This window comes from Ambystoma mexicanum, chromosome 2p (genome assembly GCF_040938575.1).
Source record: "Ambystoma mexicanum isolate Mex_15411 chromosome 2p, UKY_AmexF1_1, whole genome shotgun sequence".
In the NCBI taxonomy this organism is placed as follows: Eukaryota; Metazoa; Chordata; class Amphibia; order Caudata; family Ambystomatidae; genus Ambystoma; species Ambystoma mexicanum.
The window spans coordinates 1,362,431,886-1,362,447,974 of NC_090923.1; the positions used below are offsets into that span (position 1 = coordinate 1,362,431,886).

At 46.7% G+C, this 16,089-nt stretch overlaps 1 protein-coding gene across 3 annotated transcripts in view; it reads left to right on the top strand.

Moving 5' to 3' along the window:
* Window positions 1–16,089, top strand: part of FLCN (folliculin) — a 611,825-nt gene that overhangs the window by 124,630 nt on the left and 471,106 nt on the right. For all 3 annotated transcript variants that reach the window (XM_069645735.1, XM_069645734.1, XM_069645736.1), the window contains exon 2: window positions 3,862–4,137. In XM_069645735.1, the coding sequence (XP_069501836.1) occupies window positions 3,898–4,137 (240 nt within the window). In that variant the 5' untranslated portion in view covers window positions 3,862–3,897. The remainder of the gene's footprint in view (window positions 1–3,861; window positions 4,138–16,089) is intronic.

Genomic DNA, 16,089 nt, shown 5'->3' on the forward strand with positions numbered 1-16,089 from the left:
CCTATGCTTGTTCTTTCTACCCAATTTCCCCCCCTCCAATGCATAGCCTTTCCACTAGCCATCAAAAACAGCCCAGCAGTGGAACTCTTCAAAAGTCTGATTCAAACACCATGTCTAGATGGCATCTCCGACCACCTTCACATGCTTTTCAAAGACACCTATAACACACCTGACATCTCACTCAGGAATGTAAATCTGTAAATATTTATATTGATTAAACAAAGATAATGGCATCAGGCCTTGCATGTTCATCCTACATCTGTTTATACGGCCATGGTCTGTGTTCCATGTTCATCCTATACCACCATCACCAGGCTTACCCACTACACATTAATCGCTGCATATCGTGAAGGCACCCCCACACCATGACTACTCTGTCATCTGATACCATAATCCTTTAAGTTATTTTTGTTCAAAATGACATTCTATCAAAATAAATAAATAAAAATCATGTGTGGCCCTTACCTTATTGAATTTGATATGTGTATGTTCTACTGTATCTCAAACCACCTTGCTACCATTCTGAGTGGTCGTTGACTGTTCAGCCATTGCCACCACTAGATGCAGCAGGCAGGGCTCGAGGGGAATACCTGTGGACCAATTCCTGACATACCCTAAACATAGGGAGGACAGAAACCATCCTAACACTTCTTCAAGCACGAATGATATAAGTAATTTATAACGCACCTGTACACAAGTGTTTCTAGGCACGACGGGACAAGGGAGGGAAGAGCAGAGGGAGGACAAAACAAACGATCTTACTAGGCCTTGTGTCATTCAGATCGTGCAAGTGCGAGAAGGAAAGTGCAAGGGGGAGGGAGGGAGAGGAGAAGTGCCAGGGGGAGGGAAGGGGGAAGTGCAATCAGGGCAGCACTGCTCTGATTAAGTGCAGCCAGGGAAGCGCAGCTCTGGGTAAGTGCAAGGAGGCAGTGGACTGTAGGGTTTCAGATACAGCCCCTAAGTGCGCGGTAGACTTGGAGGCAGTACAGGGGCTACTGGTCAAGGGGGGCCGGTTACCTGTGAGACTCTGAGGGTAGCCAGGTAGCCAGTCAGCGCAGCATACAGGTTGTTTAGCAGGGGAGAGGGAGAGAGAAAGCAGAAACGAAGAGGAAGGTCTTGAGCTGCGTACAGAACTTCGTGTGGTCCGGCTCAAGTTTGAGAGGGGCAGGGAGGCCATTCCAGATGGAGGCGGCTGCAGAGGAGAGAGATCTACCCCCTTCTCTCTGCCTGGAGAAGCGTCTAACCCTCAGAGTTGGAGGTGGCTGAGTGAAGGGTGCGAGAAGGAAGGTGTTAAGGAAGAAATAGTTGGATGTGGACGATGTAGAGGGTCTTGAACTTGATCCTTGCTGCCACCGGGAGCCAGTGGAGAGATTTCAGGGCTGGAGAGATATGGTCCCTGGGCTTGAGGCCAAGGACAAGTCTGCGGGCCTGTTCTGGATTAGTTGCAGAGGGCGGAGAGTAGAGGAAGGCAGAGGCTGTTGCAGTAGTCCAGCCTAGCGAGAACCAGGGCTCTGGAGACTGAGCTTCTGGGGGAACATGAGGAAAGAAAGAATATCTCTGACGAGGTGCAACTGGTAGTGTGCCTTCGTGGCAACGTCTGTGATGTGAGGAGAGAAGGAGAGAGTAGAGTCGAAGATGACACCAAAGTTTTTTTGCCTCAGAGGAAGGCGAAGGAAGAGGGCCCAAGGAGGACGGCCAGAGAGAGAGGGAAAGCGGGAGCAGGGTCCCAATGAGAAGGATATCAGTATTATTGGTATTAAGGCAGAGATCGTTGGAGGCGCACCACTCCTGAATCGCGGATAGGCAGTCAGGAATGAGCGCGAGAGGAGGCTGAGGGTATCCTGAAGGAAAGCCGAGTGTCATCCGCATAATACTGAAAGTTAGAGGACACGTTAGAGATAAGGTGGGCCAAAGGGGCCAAGTAGATATTGAAGAGCCAGGGTGAGAGGTTAGAGCCCTGGGGAACACCACATGTGGAGAGAGACGTGGTGGAGAGAAAAGACCCGAATTGGACCTGAGAGGGTCGGTCCAGGAGGAAGGAGGTCAGCCAAGCCATGGCCTAATCTGTGATGCCCAGGTTCCCACAGAAATGATTGATCAGGATGCCATGATTGACCATGTCGAGAGCAGAGGAAAGATCCAAGAGGAGGAGAACAGATGGAATGCTAGAATCAAGATTAGTGAGCAGATCTTCACGGTTGTTCAGGATAGCAGTTTCCGTGCCTCTGGCTGCTCTGAAACCAGACTGGAGGCCATGGAGACAACCAATAGATTCAGTGTGGAGAGTAAGCTGGGATATGGCCAGCTTTTCCAGGAGTTTGCCCAGGAAAGGAGTGATGGAGATCGGGCGGTAGATTGCCATACAGGAAGGATTGGCAGAAGGCTTTTTCAGGAGGGGGTGCACAAGGGAGTGCTTGAGGGGAAGGGGAAAGATCTAGTGGCAAAAGAGTGATTGCAGAAATCGGCCAAGGCTGGAGCGAGGGTGTCAATGTGGTCCTTGAAGGTTCTGGAATAGAGGGAGCACCTGCTTGGATGACACTTTCATAGATCGGGCTTGTCTAGAAATCTTGGCAGGAGTTGTCGGGTAGAAAGAGGAGAAACGAGGAGGAGAGGAAGAGGCGACCAGAGGGGTGCCAAGCGAGGTAGAGGGAGAGTAAGAGGAGAGGGAGGACAGGACGTCCTGAGTTTTATTGGTGAAGTGAGAAGCCAGAGCCGTACAGAGGGCCTGGGAGGGAACAGGAGAGGTGGAGACAGCAGAAGGATGGGCCAGCACCTTGCAGATTTTAAAGAGTTTGGCCATGTTGTTAGAGGCTGCAGAGGCGTGGGCTTGAAAGTGGACTCTCTTCTTGGCAGGACAGAGAGTCTGTAATGCCTGCAATCTCCTGCTTGACCTTCAAATGCCTGTCTGACAGAGATCTACTCTTTCCTCAGTGACCCTTTCCAAAGCATGCCACTGCTCCCTCCCTCGGGTCTGCCATTCATGGATATCCACCTCGAACTATGCTGAAAGAGGTTACCAGACTTTTTCTTTCCAAGGACTCGCCTTTTGGAACAGTCTTCTGTGCAAAATAGGAGACGGTGCCTCATTACTCTTCTTTAGCTGAGCCATTATGACCCTGCTCTTCCCTTGCTGTCTGCCATTGGTCTTCCTGAGACTCGAGCATCCGGTTTCTGTTCCTGCTTTCCTTCTGTTCACACTACACCATGAGACAATATAATCTGAAGTTTACTCAACACACATTTTAACAGAATATCTGCAAAAAGACCTGTCATAATGTCTGGTTTCAAATATTGGATGATCCTTTGAATAGTGCTTACTGCATTAAGAAAATGAATGAATTTATGAATGCTGCCTATGTAGTCTGTTATAATCTCCCTATAACTTGCCCACACACAGATGACTTATCAGCAGTGCTTTCAATTGTCATGCAATGTTCTTTAATTGTGAAAATGTAGATCCAAAACGTTTAAAGGTTTGATTGAGGCTCACCTTAATGGCAATTCCTCGATAAACAATACAGAACTACAATTGGTTAAGGGTTGGTGCAAGACTATATTTTTCTTTTAGAAATAACTGAATTCTCAACAATACCTTGTTTCTTAGATATAAGAAACATTCAAGTCAGTAGCCTGCTCCTGTTGTTGTTTTCTATCTCTCCTACACTGTAAAATGTCGGCTCTATTGTGTAGTAGAGAAGCATAAATGGTGATTTCTGGCGATGTGTCAACAGTGTACATAACTGTTCGTAAGAGTTCAATCATTCAGTATTAAGAGCCACTTTATACCCATGCCATTAGATGTACTGGCTATGCCCTTACTCTATGTATTCCAGTGTTGTCAATGTGTTCTTTTTCTTCTAGGTCTTTGGGGAAGGCATCCAGAGTTGTCCTAGTACCATGAATGCCATTGTTGCTCTGTGCCATTTTTGTGAGCTGCATGGACCTCGTACATTATTCTGCACAGAGGCTCTCCATTCTCCTCTGCCCCAAGGGGCTGGCAGCAGCGACAGCCCTGGGCAGGGTGAGGAAGAGGAGGGTGGCATCCAGATGAGCAGTAGGATACGCTCCAACAGCCCAGCAGAAGGTGTGAGCACAGACTCCAGCAGTCCAGGGCCCAAGAAATCAGACATGTGTGAAGTAAGGACATGTATTTCTCTAGGTATTTTTTGGAGGGGCGTGTTACTTGTCATGTTACTGTGCTAATATTGTAACAATGTAAGTGTGGACGTCCGGTCTCTTAGCAATCATGAATTTCTTCTAGGGCAATTGCTATTTTGTCTTAATTATGAAGGATCGCAACTAATTGAGTGTTATTTGATTGGTGGATCCCAGTTCACCAGAAATGAGGGTGAGTGGCGTTGGTGTTCTTGGCCCCGTCAGGTAGAAGGCAAAGGCAGTGCCTCAGTACTCAAGTCTGCAAAACAAACTGGGGGACACTGTTGAAAATCTACATCTATGTATTGAATTGGCTTACATATGTATAATGAAGTGCACATGCTGTTATAATATTTAATATGTTGTTGCATTTTATCCCAAGAGAACAGTTGAACTAAAAGTATCTTATTTTTTATTTTTATTTTTTTATTTGCCTTTATCAAGTCAATGATTTTGCAAAATTCTTTAGTTTGATGCTTCTATTCGTGTTCCTTGTTTCTTGTTCCTTAAGTTTATTTCGTTCAGTGGTTTGCTTTGTTGTCGCCGTGTTAAACGGTGGTTTGTTTAGTGCAGTGGTTGAGGGCAGCCGTTAGGATTGTCACAGTTGCTAAGGACCAAGATGTCTTTGAGCCACTCAGAAGTCGACTCCACCATAATTCCACTTCATACAGGATGCTTGATTCGATTAGGGGTCCGAGATACGCTTTTCTCCACTTGATGGTTGCTGGACAGGACATCAGAAGGTGTTTCACCGATTCGTTTTCTGATTTGTTTTTGCATAAGCGACAATGGCTTGTTGTTGATAGGCCCCGGATAGCCCGAATTTCATTTGTCGGGAGTAGGTTTAAACAGGACCTTAGGAAGGTAAGTCTCAGGTTTTTGTCCGGAAACCTTTTCAGTATTTGGCTGGTGAAGTGTACTTTTTTAGCCTGGGGAGGTAAGTAGATCAATAGCTTGTTTTTCTCTGCTAGGGTTTGAGTTTCGATCCAGTCAGCCTGGTCCATTTTGTGTTTGACTTTTGTAGCATTCTGCATCAGTACCTCTTCTGTGCATGCGATGGAAACTCTGTTTCGCGGCCCATGCTGTTAGCGCTTTACAGCCGCCAGCCTCCATTTCTGTTTTTATCATGTTGTACAGTGGCGGGGATTCGGACATTATCCCTTTCCTGTACAGAGCCATTTCTCCAGCATCTTTTGCTGCTTTCAAGGAAAGTAGTCCCAATTCTCCCCGAATTGCCGAGATGGAAGTGGCGTTGGGGAATTGAAGAACCTTGCGCCAGAAGTAAACCTTCCAGTTTTTGCCATATTGTCGAGGGAATTGTTGGCATTGGCTCGCATCCATACACTAGGCTAGGCACCACTTTTCCCTTGTAGTACTTTAATACTGGTAACAATGAGAAACGGCGGTATTTCCTGTCTATTATGCAAGCCTGTACGGTGAGTTTTCTAGTCTTTTCCCAAAGGTGTTTTTGCATCGACATTTCCCCTTTTGAACTGTCCACCATCACACCCAAGTATTTGAAGTCTTTCACTACTTCGATGTTGGAGTTTTCGATGTGCCAGCCTCGGTTCTTCGCCTTCTTTTTCGACTGTTTGTCTAAGATCATGATTTTCGTTTTCTCTTTGTTTATCTCCAAGTGGTTTTTTGATATAAAGTTGGTGAAGTTGTCCAGTTTTCTTTGGAGACCAATTTCAGCCTGATCTAGAAGAATAATGTCGTCTGCGTATAGTAGGCATGCCACTGTTGTTGTTCCGACTTTTGGCCCTCTTTGTAGTCGCCCAGAAAAGAAGTAAACGGGGCCGGGGCAAGCCGGCAGCCCTGTTTTACCCCTCTGTGCGTTGGAATTTCATCAGATGGCAGACCCTTTTGGTTTAGCTTGACTCTCATGGTGGTCCCAGTATGCAGTGCTTTAATTGGCTCAAGTATTTCTTTCGGGTAATTCCAGTGGATCAATTATGACCATAACATCTCTCTGTCTATCTGGTCAAACGCCTGAGTGAGGTCTATAAAAGCCAGATACACCTTTCCTCCTCCTGTCATGAGTTTGTTTTTTATGATGCTGAGTATCATAATGTTGACTGTTGTTCCAGAGTTTTTCCTGAATCCCGCTTGAAAAGGGTCGTTGCACGGGGCGGTTTTAGCTCATTTTTGGAAATTCCTTAAGAGAAAAGAGCTGTAGATCTTGCCGATCGTATCCAGCAGCGCGATGGGGCGATAATTCCCAGGAACCGCCCTGTCTCCTTTTTTGTAAATTGGAGCCAACACAGAAGAGGTCCAGGACTTTGCAGTTGATCTTGAACGGGAGCAGCTCTTAAAGACTTGGCTGATGAATGATGCCCATTCTGCCGGCTGATTTTGCAGATCTATGTTAGTGATTCCGTCTGGGCCCGGGGCTCTTGAGGATGTTAGTCTTCGTATAGCCGTCTCTATGTCTTCTGTGTCCGAGAAGTCTTCCCAGTTGGTTTCTTCGGGGTCTTCTGTTGGCTCGGGGAGCTGAAATATGGTGCTAAAGTGAGATATCCAGTTTTCCTCGGTGACGCTGTTTGACGGTATGAGAGACTGTGCATTACCAGACTTTTCGATCAGTTGCCAGAAAGCTCCGGAGTTTTTATCTGCTAACTTTCGCAGCATTTCCTCCGAGTCTTGTTGGTAAAGGGCACACCGATTAAATCTTAGCCAAGATTTATACTTTTTTTGTTCCTCTAAGTAGGCCTTCTTTAGACAGTCGGAGTTGCCGATTTTCGCCTGTCTTTTTAGTTTCCTCAGGTTTCGTTGTTTCATTACCAGCTCCTTGTCGTACTCATGAAGGGGTTGTGGATTTCCCCTTAGTTTTTTCTTTGAATTCGAGTAGTATGGTAATAATAGAGGTTGGTAATCCGTTTGAGGCATAGGTTCACTCTCCTTTGGAATGTGCACATGGTTTAGCTTGACCCATTGCAGGACCACTTCGATTTCACAATTTACATTTGCCACCTCTCAGTTGGATATCTTTGAATGAGTACCCGCATGGCGCCAGACCACTCTGTATATGGTATCTATCTTGGCTTCAAAAGTTCAGTCACTGCTTGGATGTTCAATTATATTCGCGTCACTCATCACATACGCTTCACACACTGTTCTCTTCAGATTTCTTCCTACAAGGTTGCCTCTTGCAACCTTGATTCTAACACAGACCGGTCTGTTATCAGTCTCCCAGACTCACTGGCTGTGCTGACTTTACTGGTGCTGCTTTGTTGTAGGAGCCAAGAACAGTACCACAGCAGCATACATTCCTCCCCGCCTTGGTTATTGATGCAGTAGAGCCCCGGTTACCTCTAACACACAATGCACGCTTCTTCAGCTTTAATTCAAGGTCTTATGTTTCTTATTCTCGAAGGCTCATGTAAGTAGCGTTTTCTCTCCGAAAAGGTCAAGGGCACTTCCCTCCTTGCAACCCTCTCTGGTCTTGCCGGCTTTCTCCTTGTATTAAACTGCCATCTTGGAACTGCTGCTTCCTTGTGTGTTTTTCGTTGCTGAGAGTGTGCTTTTGTGCTCCGCCTTTCATCCATGTGGGGAAGTGTTATGGAAGTCAGGTGTGTGTAATTCTCAGTTATTGCCTGACTCAGCCAAACCATTGTGTTGGGACATGTCAGGTAGACGGCTTAGGTGTTAGTCCATTTTCTCTCACAGTGGGCTATCTGTGAGAACGTGTTTGTGTCGGGAAAGGGGGGATTGAGTTCCTAAGTATCCTACCTGGTAGGATGGGGGAAAAGGTGTAACAGGGAAGGTGATACCGTATCTCACCATCCGAGTGTCCCACTCCCACAAGACCCCTCATCCAGGTGATCCTCCCGCACTGGTCCACTCCCAGGAACTGGATCCAAAAGCGATGGCCATGTCCTGGTCACCTGGATGACAGATCCCCGGGGACTAGCGGGTGAGACACCTTCTGGTTTCGACGTAGCTGCATCTGTTTCACAAGGGAACCGAGAGAGGACATCTGTGTTTTCTTGGTCTTTGCCCTTTCGTTGCTCCACAGTGAAACAGTAGGGTTGCAGGTCCAAGTACCATTGCATGAATCGAGGGTTAGTCTTTTCACGGGCTAATCCAAAATGTGTGTGAACTTTCTTCCAAGGACATAAGGTGGATAATGGGCCACTTAATGGCAAGGGCCTCTGATACCAGCACAGAGTAATTATTTTCAGGTGGGAAAAGTTTGCGACTCGTAATTAAGATGGGATGTTCCAATCCGGTGCAGATTTGTGACAAGACTGCTCTTAGCCCAGTAAGGGGAGGTGTCAGTTTGTAATACAAATTCCTTTGAGAAATCCACTACCTTTAGGATGGGGTTCTGGCACAGGGTTTGTTTTAGGTTGTAACATATATCATCCTTGTCAGTCCCCTGATTTTTCTGGGGTCCGGCGTTCTTCAATTTATCCGTTAGCCAAGCTGTTCTGTCTGAGAAGTTTGGGATAAACCTACGGTAATAACGGATTAGCCCTGGGAATGCTCTGCGGTCTCTTTTAGTTTTAGGTGTAGGGGTATCTAGGACGGCCTTCACTTTCTCGCATCGAGGTTGGACACTACCATTTCCTACAAAGAAGCTGAGGTATTTCACCGCTGATTGGGCCAGTCTGCATTTGGATGGATTAGCAGCTATGCCAGATTCTCTGAGGGCTCTCATAATAGTAAAGAGATGGAAAAGATGGTCTTCCCAGGTTTTACTATAAACGACAATATCGTCAATATAAGCTCCACAGAAATCAGAGTAGGTCTGTAATATTTTCTCCATAAGTCGTTGGAAAGTGACTGGAGCCCTGTGTAAACCAAAAGGGAGGACTTTGAACTGGAACAGTCCCAGGGATGTTGAGAAAGCTGTCTTTTCATTATCAGGTCCATACACTGCAACCTGCCAGTACCCTTTTGTTAAGCTTAGGGTTGATAGAAAAGTGGTGTTTCTGAGTTTATCAATCAGGTCGTCGATGCGTGACATGGGATAAGCATCGAAATCGGAAATGGCATTGACTTGGCAGGAGTCTATGCGAAACCTCCAGGAATGGTCACGTTTGGTGACCAATACGATAGGGGAGGACCATGGGCTTGAAGAAGGTTTGATAATATTCGCTCTTAACATTTTATTCACTTCCTCAACCACTATCTGTTTGCGGGCTTCCTGGAGTCTAGAAGGTTTCAGATTAACTACCTTTCCCTTGGGTGTTCTAATGTAGTGATAAGTGCCTTTCACTCTTCCCTGTTTCTCTCAGAATACATTGGGGAAATGATGTAACTAAATACTCTAAATCTTGTTGTTGTTGATTAGATAGCCCGTGGCGGGGCAAGGGCGCAGTGTTTGGTGCCGCTGGTCCCTGGAATGACGTTCCATTTCCTGGTTGGAGGCCACGCCCCCTGGGCTTATCTCGCGACCACAAGCCCCGCAGCGGTGCAGCCCGCGGCGGGGCAAGGGCGCAGTGTTTGGCGCCGCTGGTGTTCAGCGTCCGTGGAGGGAGGCATTTCCTGTGTTGGTTATCGGATGGGAGTGAAAAGGAAAGTAAATGCAGGCAAGTGTTTTGCACCTGTGACTGCTTGTGACCGTTTCCCAAAAGGTGTAGAGCCTGTGAAGACTGTTGGGGCTCATACTCGGCAGTACAGCTCAGTTCTCTTGGTCAGCTCCGGGGGTTCTGTCCGCCTTATTAAAGTCCTTGAGGTCCTTTAAGGGCCATGCCGTGCCAAGGAAACTGGCCAGGAAACCGGCCGGCATTTTGCCATCTACCCCACCCATGTTCTGCTCCGAGTCCTGCGAAATTTGAAATATACCCCAGCGCGAAAGCTCCTGGTTGTCAAGAGAAGAAGTCAACTGGGTGTAACAGCCAAAGCAAAGACCCATACCTCGGCCTCCTCGTGCTCTGATACTGACCCTGCATACCGAGGGTCCATCCACACCATGGATGGTGTGAAAGCACCCACCCCAGGAACCCACTGCAGGTGGGGACCTTTCAGTAATCTGGCTAGCCTCCCAGAGTAGAGCTGCAAAGGCAGCCTTCCAAGACTGAACTACAAAGTCACTGCCTGTCAAGAAACTCTGCCCGCCGCCACTGGGAATCCAGATGCCTTGCCTCCGGTCAATGCATCTGGCAATGGCATAGTGGGGGTCTGTGATGTGTTAGTCCTCCCACTCGCATCCCTGGCAACTGCTGTACCTATCACCCCCCCACCCAGCCCGCCCCTTGCAAACCCACGTTTGCCCCCTGTTCTCCCGTCCATATCGGGACCTACTCTCGACTGTCATCCCCTAGTCACTGTTGCTGCTACTCTGGATCTAATGGACACAGAAATTGTTGGAGCAACCAAAGATAAGCTCCCGCCCAGTCCCATCTGCAGCTCCTGGTGCCAGAACCTACTTGCAACGATCTCAGGGTCCAGTTCTTTTCTTCACTTAACCCCCTTTAGGGCCCTCAAGTCCACCACCCACGGCAGCCATCCCTCCTCTGCTCCATCACTCAAGGAGGTGCATACTGTCAGAGGCTGCCCCTACGCACAGGTGCTCTCTGAACTAGCAGTCATTAAAATAACTGCTTTTGGTACTGATTGATGCCCAGGGGAGGAGTGGGGAGGGGAACGGTGGAGTGGACCCGCTGGGGGAGTCTACCAGCATGCCTCATGTTGGTAAGGGTCCCAACCTCCCACAGCAACCTTTGAACACTGCACCCTGCGAAAGGACTGTCCATGCATTAATGAGCCTTACTCTGGATGACCAGTCGATGCACCCCGACGCTGATGGGGGACACCCCACTGGGTGCACCAAGCCAACTGTGCTGGTGGAGGGTCCCCCAAGCTCCCTGATAACCATTCCCCCCTAGGGAGGGAGGGATTGGAGCATGTGGCTTCTGTTCAAGGGTGCGCAGCTCCAAGAGACCTGTATATGGGGGGCAAAGAACTGCTACTGTTTTCCTGCATGGGGTACCTAAGCTGCCTTTGGACAGGTGAGAACCAAGGGATGCCTTCTCTAACAAATGTCTCCACTGGCTTCGTACAGTTGGGAACTGTCCCTTTGTGGCCAGGGAAGCTATGGTGGGGTACGTTAGATTGGCCGGCGAGGGCACCAACTCCTCTGATTCTGTTAAACTGGTTTTCAGGAATGATCAAATGGTCAGGGAAGTCCTGAGAAGATCTGAGGGTTATGTGCGGGCCCGTATAGTGGCATTGCAATTAGCTTGCGGCCCTATCTGGGAGCCGTTGCTCCCCCTGGTACTGTCACACATAGTAATGTCCTGTCTGGAGCGAACTGTACACCTCTGGGGAAAAAGGCCGCGGTGGGATGTGACTGAGTGCCAAATGTGGGCAATCAGTCTTGTGACCATCTGGACTAGTAAAGGGACAATGTGGGATGGAATGGGGGCCTTATGGTTTACTCTTTTCTCCCTCCCAGTATCTTTTGATTTAATGCATTTGGCTATGGAGCATAGATTGTAATTCCTTTTATGTGTTGTGATTTTGTTTTTCTTGTGTTTGATCGATTTTTGAAATCCGAATAAACTTGTTTGACTGACTGATTAGATAGATCTTGAGGAATTATTTCAAAGTTATCTATTTCTTCTGGTACCAAACAGGATAGTATTATGGCATTGGTGGCAGCAGATTTTCCTTCCACTCTTTTAAGAGACTTACGTGATATAGATGGATCTTTTGTTTCCTGTCAGGTTGAGCTACCTTATAGGTACAGGTTCCTGTTCGTTCCCGTATCTTATATGGCCCATGCCACTTAGAGACAAGTTGTTTTTCGATGGTAAGCAAGAGGACCAATACTTTTTGTCCTACGGAAAACGATCTTAAGTTTACCTTTTTGTCATAGGTGGACTTTTTGGGATTTGAGCCTTTTCAATATGAGTGTAGACTAGATCTCGAACAAGTCTCATATGTTCCTGCAGAATGGGTGCCTCTTGTCTTTCTTCCCAGGTGTCCCGGAGCATGTCCAGGACATCTCTTGGCTCCCTACCATAAAGTAGTTCAAAAGGAGTGAATCCAGTGGATGCCTGAGGGGTTTTCCTTACTGCAAATAGTGCCCAGGTGATCGAATACTCCCATTCCTTCCCATCCTTATCAACCAACTTTCTTAGGATAATTTTGAGTGTTTTGTTGAATCTTTCTACCAATCCGTCTGTTTGGAGACGGTAGACTGAAGTTCGTAAGGTGGTAATATGGAGCAGCTGCTTGACTTCACCCATGAGCTTCCTTATGAAACTGGATCCTTGATCCGTTAGGATTTGCTTAGGAAAGCCTACTCTGGAAAAGTATGGTAGGAGTTGCTTTAGGATCTGCTGGTGGTGTTCCACAAAGGGAATGCCTCAGGGCATCTGGTCGAGTAGTCGACAATCACAAGGACATATTTGTTACCCAGTCTAGACGTTTCTAAAGGTCCAATGATGTCCATCCCAATTTTTGAGAAAGGGACTTCTATTATTGGTAAAGGATTCAGAGGGGCAGGCAATGGGATGTGAGTACTGATTTTCTGCAGAAAAATAGGGCTATTACCCTCCTTTTTTTTATTGTCGGGAGGCCTGACTCGAGGGTAAATAAGTAACAGAGCAAACAGTAAGTCAAGGCTACCCCTCTCTTGGACACACAGGAAGTGCGAGGGACCTGCAGAAGGCTAGGATTTGTTATAAACTAGCCATTTGATCCCACAAAGGATTACTGATAAAACACATTTTATCCTCATTAAAGAAACATACTAAAAAACACAGGTATTCATCAATCGCTAAGCATAAAACATACAAATCTCTATATGGTGAGGTTAGTAGCACAATGGGTGATGGATTATGTACTGTTAGACATTATCAGTACATTTCTACTGACAGTATGCTGGAATGGTCTCTGACAATACTGACAGAATTGTCCTTGAGCTGAACTCTTGTATGGTAGTGCCCTTTGATTGTGTTCAGAAGGACACATCCTTTCAGGGCAAGGCACGGGAATACCAAAGAGGACAAAACTGAGAAGCCAGCTAGAGAAATACAGTTTTAAATTGAATTCGAGCAATGGACTTGACCATGACATTTTAGGATTTAAAGTCCATTTTACAGGGGTTTTTGTTTCCTTTCCTAATGCCCTATCATCTCACCCTTCTGGCTTGCCTATGTTGGAGAACAATGTTACATCTTGAGCAGTCCAAAACAGCAGCTAGCAAAGCAGACTTGAGGATTAGATATGAAAGCCCATTTCAGCTTGCATGTCAGTTTCATTCCACACAAGGTACTTTTTTCCTGAATCCAAGAGTTTAGGTGTACTCCCCTGAAGACTCGGAGCAGACATTTAAATGACAGAGATGCCAGAGGCAAGCAGAGGCAAAGTAGTTTGTATAGGGAGCAAAAGACTACTCAGAGGGGCCAACTTGACAACAACCAGACTGACCCCAAAGAGTAAAAATGGCTCATCAGTCCCCAATCATGCCTGAATACAGAGTCAGGTATGAGGCACGTCAAGTCCCTATATCTAGAAAATGTACCTCACAGAGGGCATTACGCTAAAGGATAGGCAGAGGCAGAATGTCCCCCATTTTCCTACCTCCAATTCTATCTCTTTTGACCATTGTCCTTAGTAATCTTGGGATGTTCTCTGTTTGCCTTGTGAGACTAAGACCTCTGCCTGAATCTGGGGACTTTAAGTGCAGCCACCAGATGGGGCTGGGTACCTCCCCAATGTAGAGAATGATTCACCCAGAGGTGGTATATGGGGTATCCCCTGACTACCCGTTCTTAGTTCCCAGTATAGGGCAGGGGATAGCCACAGAAAACACGTGGAGTCACGTAGTCCTTAAGAGAGACTACATATAAGTCAGGGGTGCCACACGAATGGCAGCATAACAACCCACATCCCCCAGCACCTAATATAGCATCAAATCTTGCCAATCTGCAGCCGGGGTGTCCCTTTTCTGGAAACTAGAAAAAACACCAGAGAAAGGGGTTTAATCTCTCTCATTATGGAAGACATTATAGAAACCTCTGTAAACTGCACACAATTCACTCTAGAATGGAAGGTGACATTTTGGCAATGGATTCAATTACTAAACCAAAGAGGTGTTCCCACTAGGAATTATTCTCAACATCATCTATCCCAAAAATATTGTTGTGCCTATTATATACAAGGGAACCCTACTTGCAGTGACAGAATCACTGTTAATTTAACAACACAGGTCAGATCAAGTATTGTTCATTAAATTAATTCACTGTATTTTATTTAATATAAGAAAAAAGAGGAAATTTGTTTAGCATTACTCAAAAATTATAATTAATACATTTGTAGAGGAGCAGCTGCATTACTCTGCAGGAAACCCTGCCCCATTACCTCCCATATGTTGGAGACCTGAGATTGTGCCGTGTTTGACTCCAGCAGTTGTGCCAATACCACAGCGTGTGTTTGAGAAAAGATACCCATTGAGGCAACCCTACCCAATGTATCCCCGAAGGGATGACAACTTGAGAGAGGAACTCCCTGAAGGAGCAGAGAAAACAAGCCAGTGACATCACAAGAGTATGTACAATGTCCCTAGATACTGGCTGAAGAAGATGTATAGATCCTGGAGAGACTAATGACGAAGTAAAGAATCAAGTGAATTTATTATTTTTTTTAACTTTATTTTTGAATTTTCAACATAACGAAACCCACAATAACATACAACGTGGTGTCTGATTCCCCCCACACTTCCCCTCCCAGAGAAGAGTCTTTTGAGCAGCACAGATATAGCTATTTATGTATGCAGCATAGGAAAGCAGAGAAAAAGAAGAAGAAAGTCATTCATTTTAGTTCATTGTCTAGTCGTTGATCAGTTCGATGTTGTCAATAGGTGGTGAATGTAGGGTCCCCAGACGTCTGGAGGACGTGCATGGAGGGGTAAAGTTCTGATGAAAGTTGTCTCCATGTCGGGACAGTATGCGATGTCCTGGAGCCAGTGCTGCATGGTGGGTGGGCGACCTCTTCCCCAGGTCATAGCCACCCTCCTACGTGCCAGCACCAACAGTAGCCCAGTGAGTCTCTTTACGGTAGATTGTATGTCTTTGGTGCATCACAGCAAAGCTATAACGGGACTCTACTGTAATTTTTCCCCAACGATTAATGAAATTGTGTCTAATACTTCTGCCCAGTATCGGGCGATTATCAGGCACTCCCAGGCGAGATGGAGAAAGCCTGCTGGGGCACTGCCAGATCTCTTGCATGCCTCCGATATGGTCGTGCATTGTCTGTAGAGTCTAGCTAGGGTATGGTACACTTGGTGGACGAAGTTAAAGTGAATCAATTTATACCTTGAGTTGAGGGAAACCTTTTGGCTTTGCCACAGTATGTGAAGCCCAATCCTCCTCTGCTATGGGGTCCCTGAGTGCCGTTTCCCACCTCTTTTTCTGGGTTGTGAGCTTTCCTGTCGTGTTTGCCAATAGTTCTTTGTAAATTCTAGATATCAATTTACCCTCGCCTTGTGTCTGGATCACCTCGTGTAGGAGTTGCCATGTGGGAGGTTGTGTTGGGAGTGATGGGAAGAGAGCTTGTAGTGTATGTCGCCGTCCAAAGTGTATGAACACGCCGAGAGCTGAGTCTGCTCCTCGTTCTCGTGCCTTTTGGGACGTGAGGAACGTTCTATCTAAGAATAGATCTCTTAGTGTTGCTATCTTTAGTTTGTCTGTCCACTGGAGATATACCCTCTCAGCTGTGATCGGTATTCCCAGAATGAATCTTGCAGGGAGCAGGGGTGAGTATCGACTGGTGACATTACTTTTGCTGGCAATCCTCCTCCATATTTCGTACGTGATCAGAACTATGTTTAGCATGGTCGGCGGCACTCGGAGTTCACCTATCATCACTGCCCGTTGGAGATTGGGGGTCGTTAGAGCACGTTCAACTTGGACATGTGGGCGGACAAAGTGGATGGCTTACCAGTGTCCTAGGAACTGTGACTGTGCGGCCCAG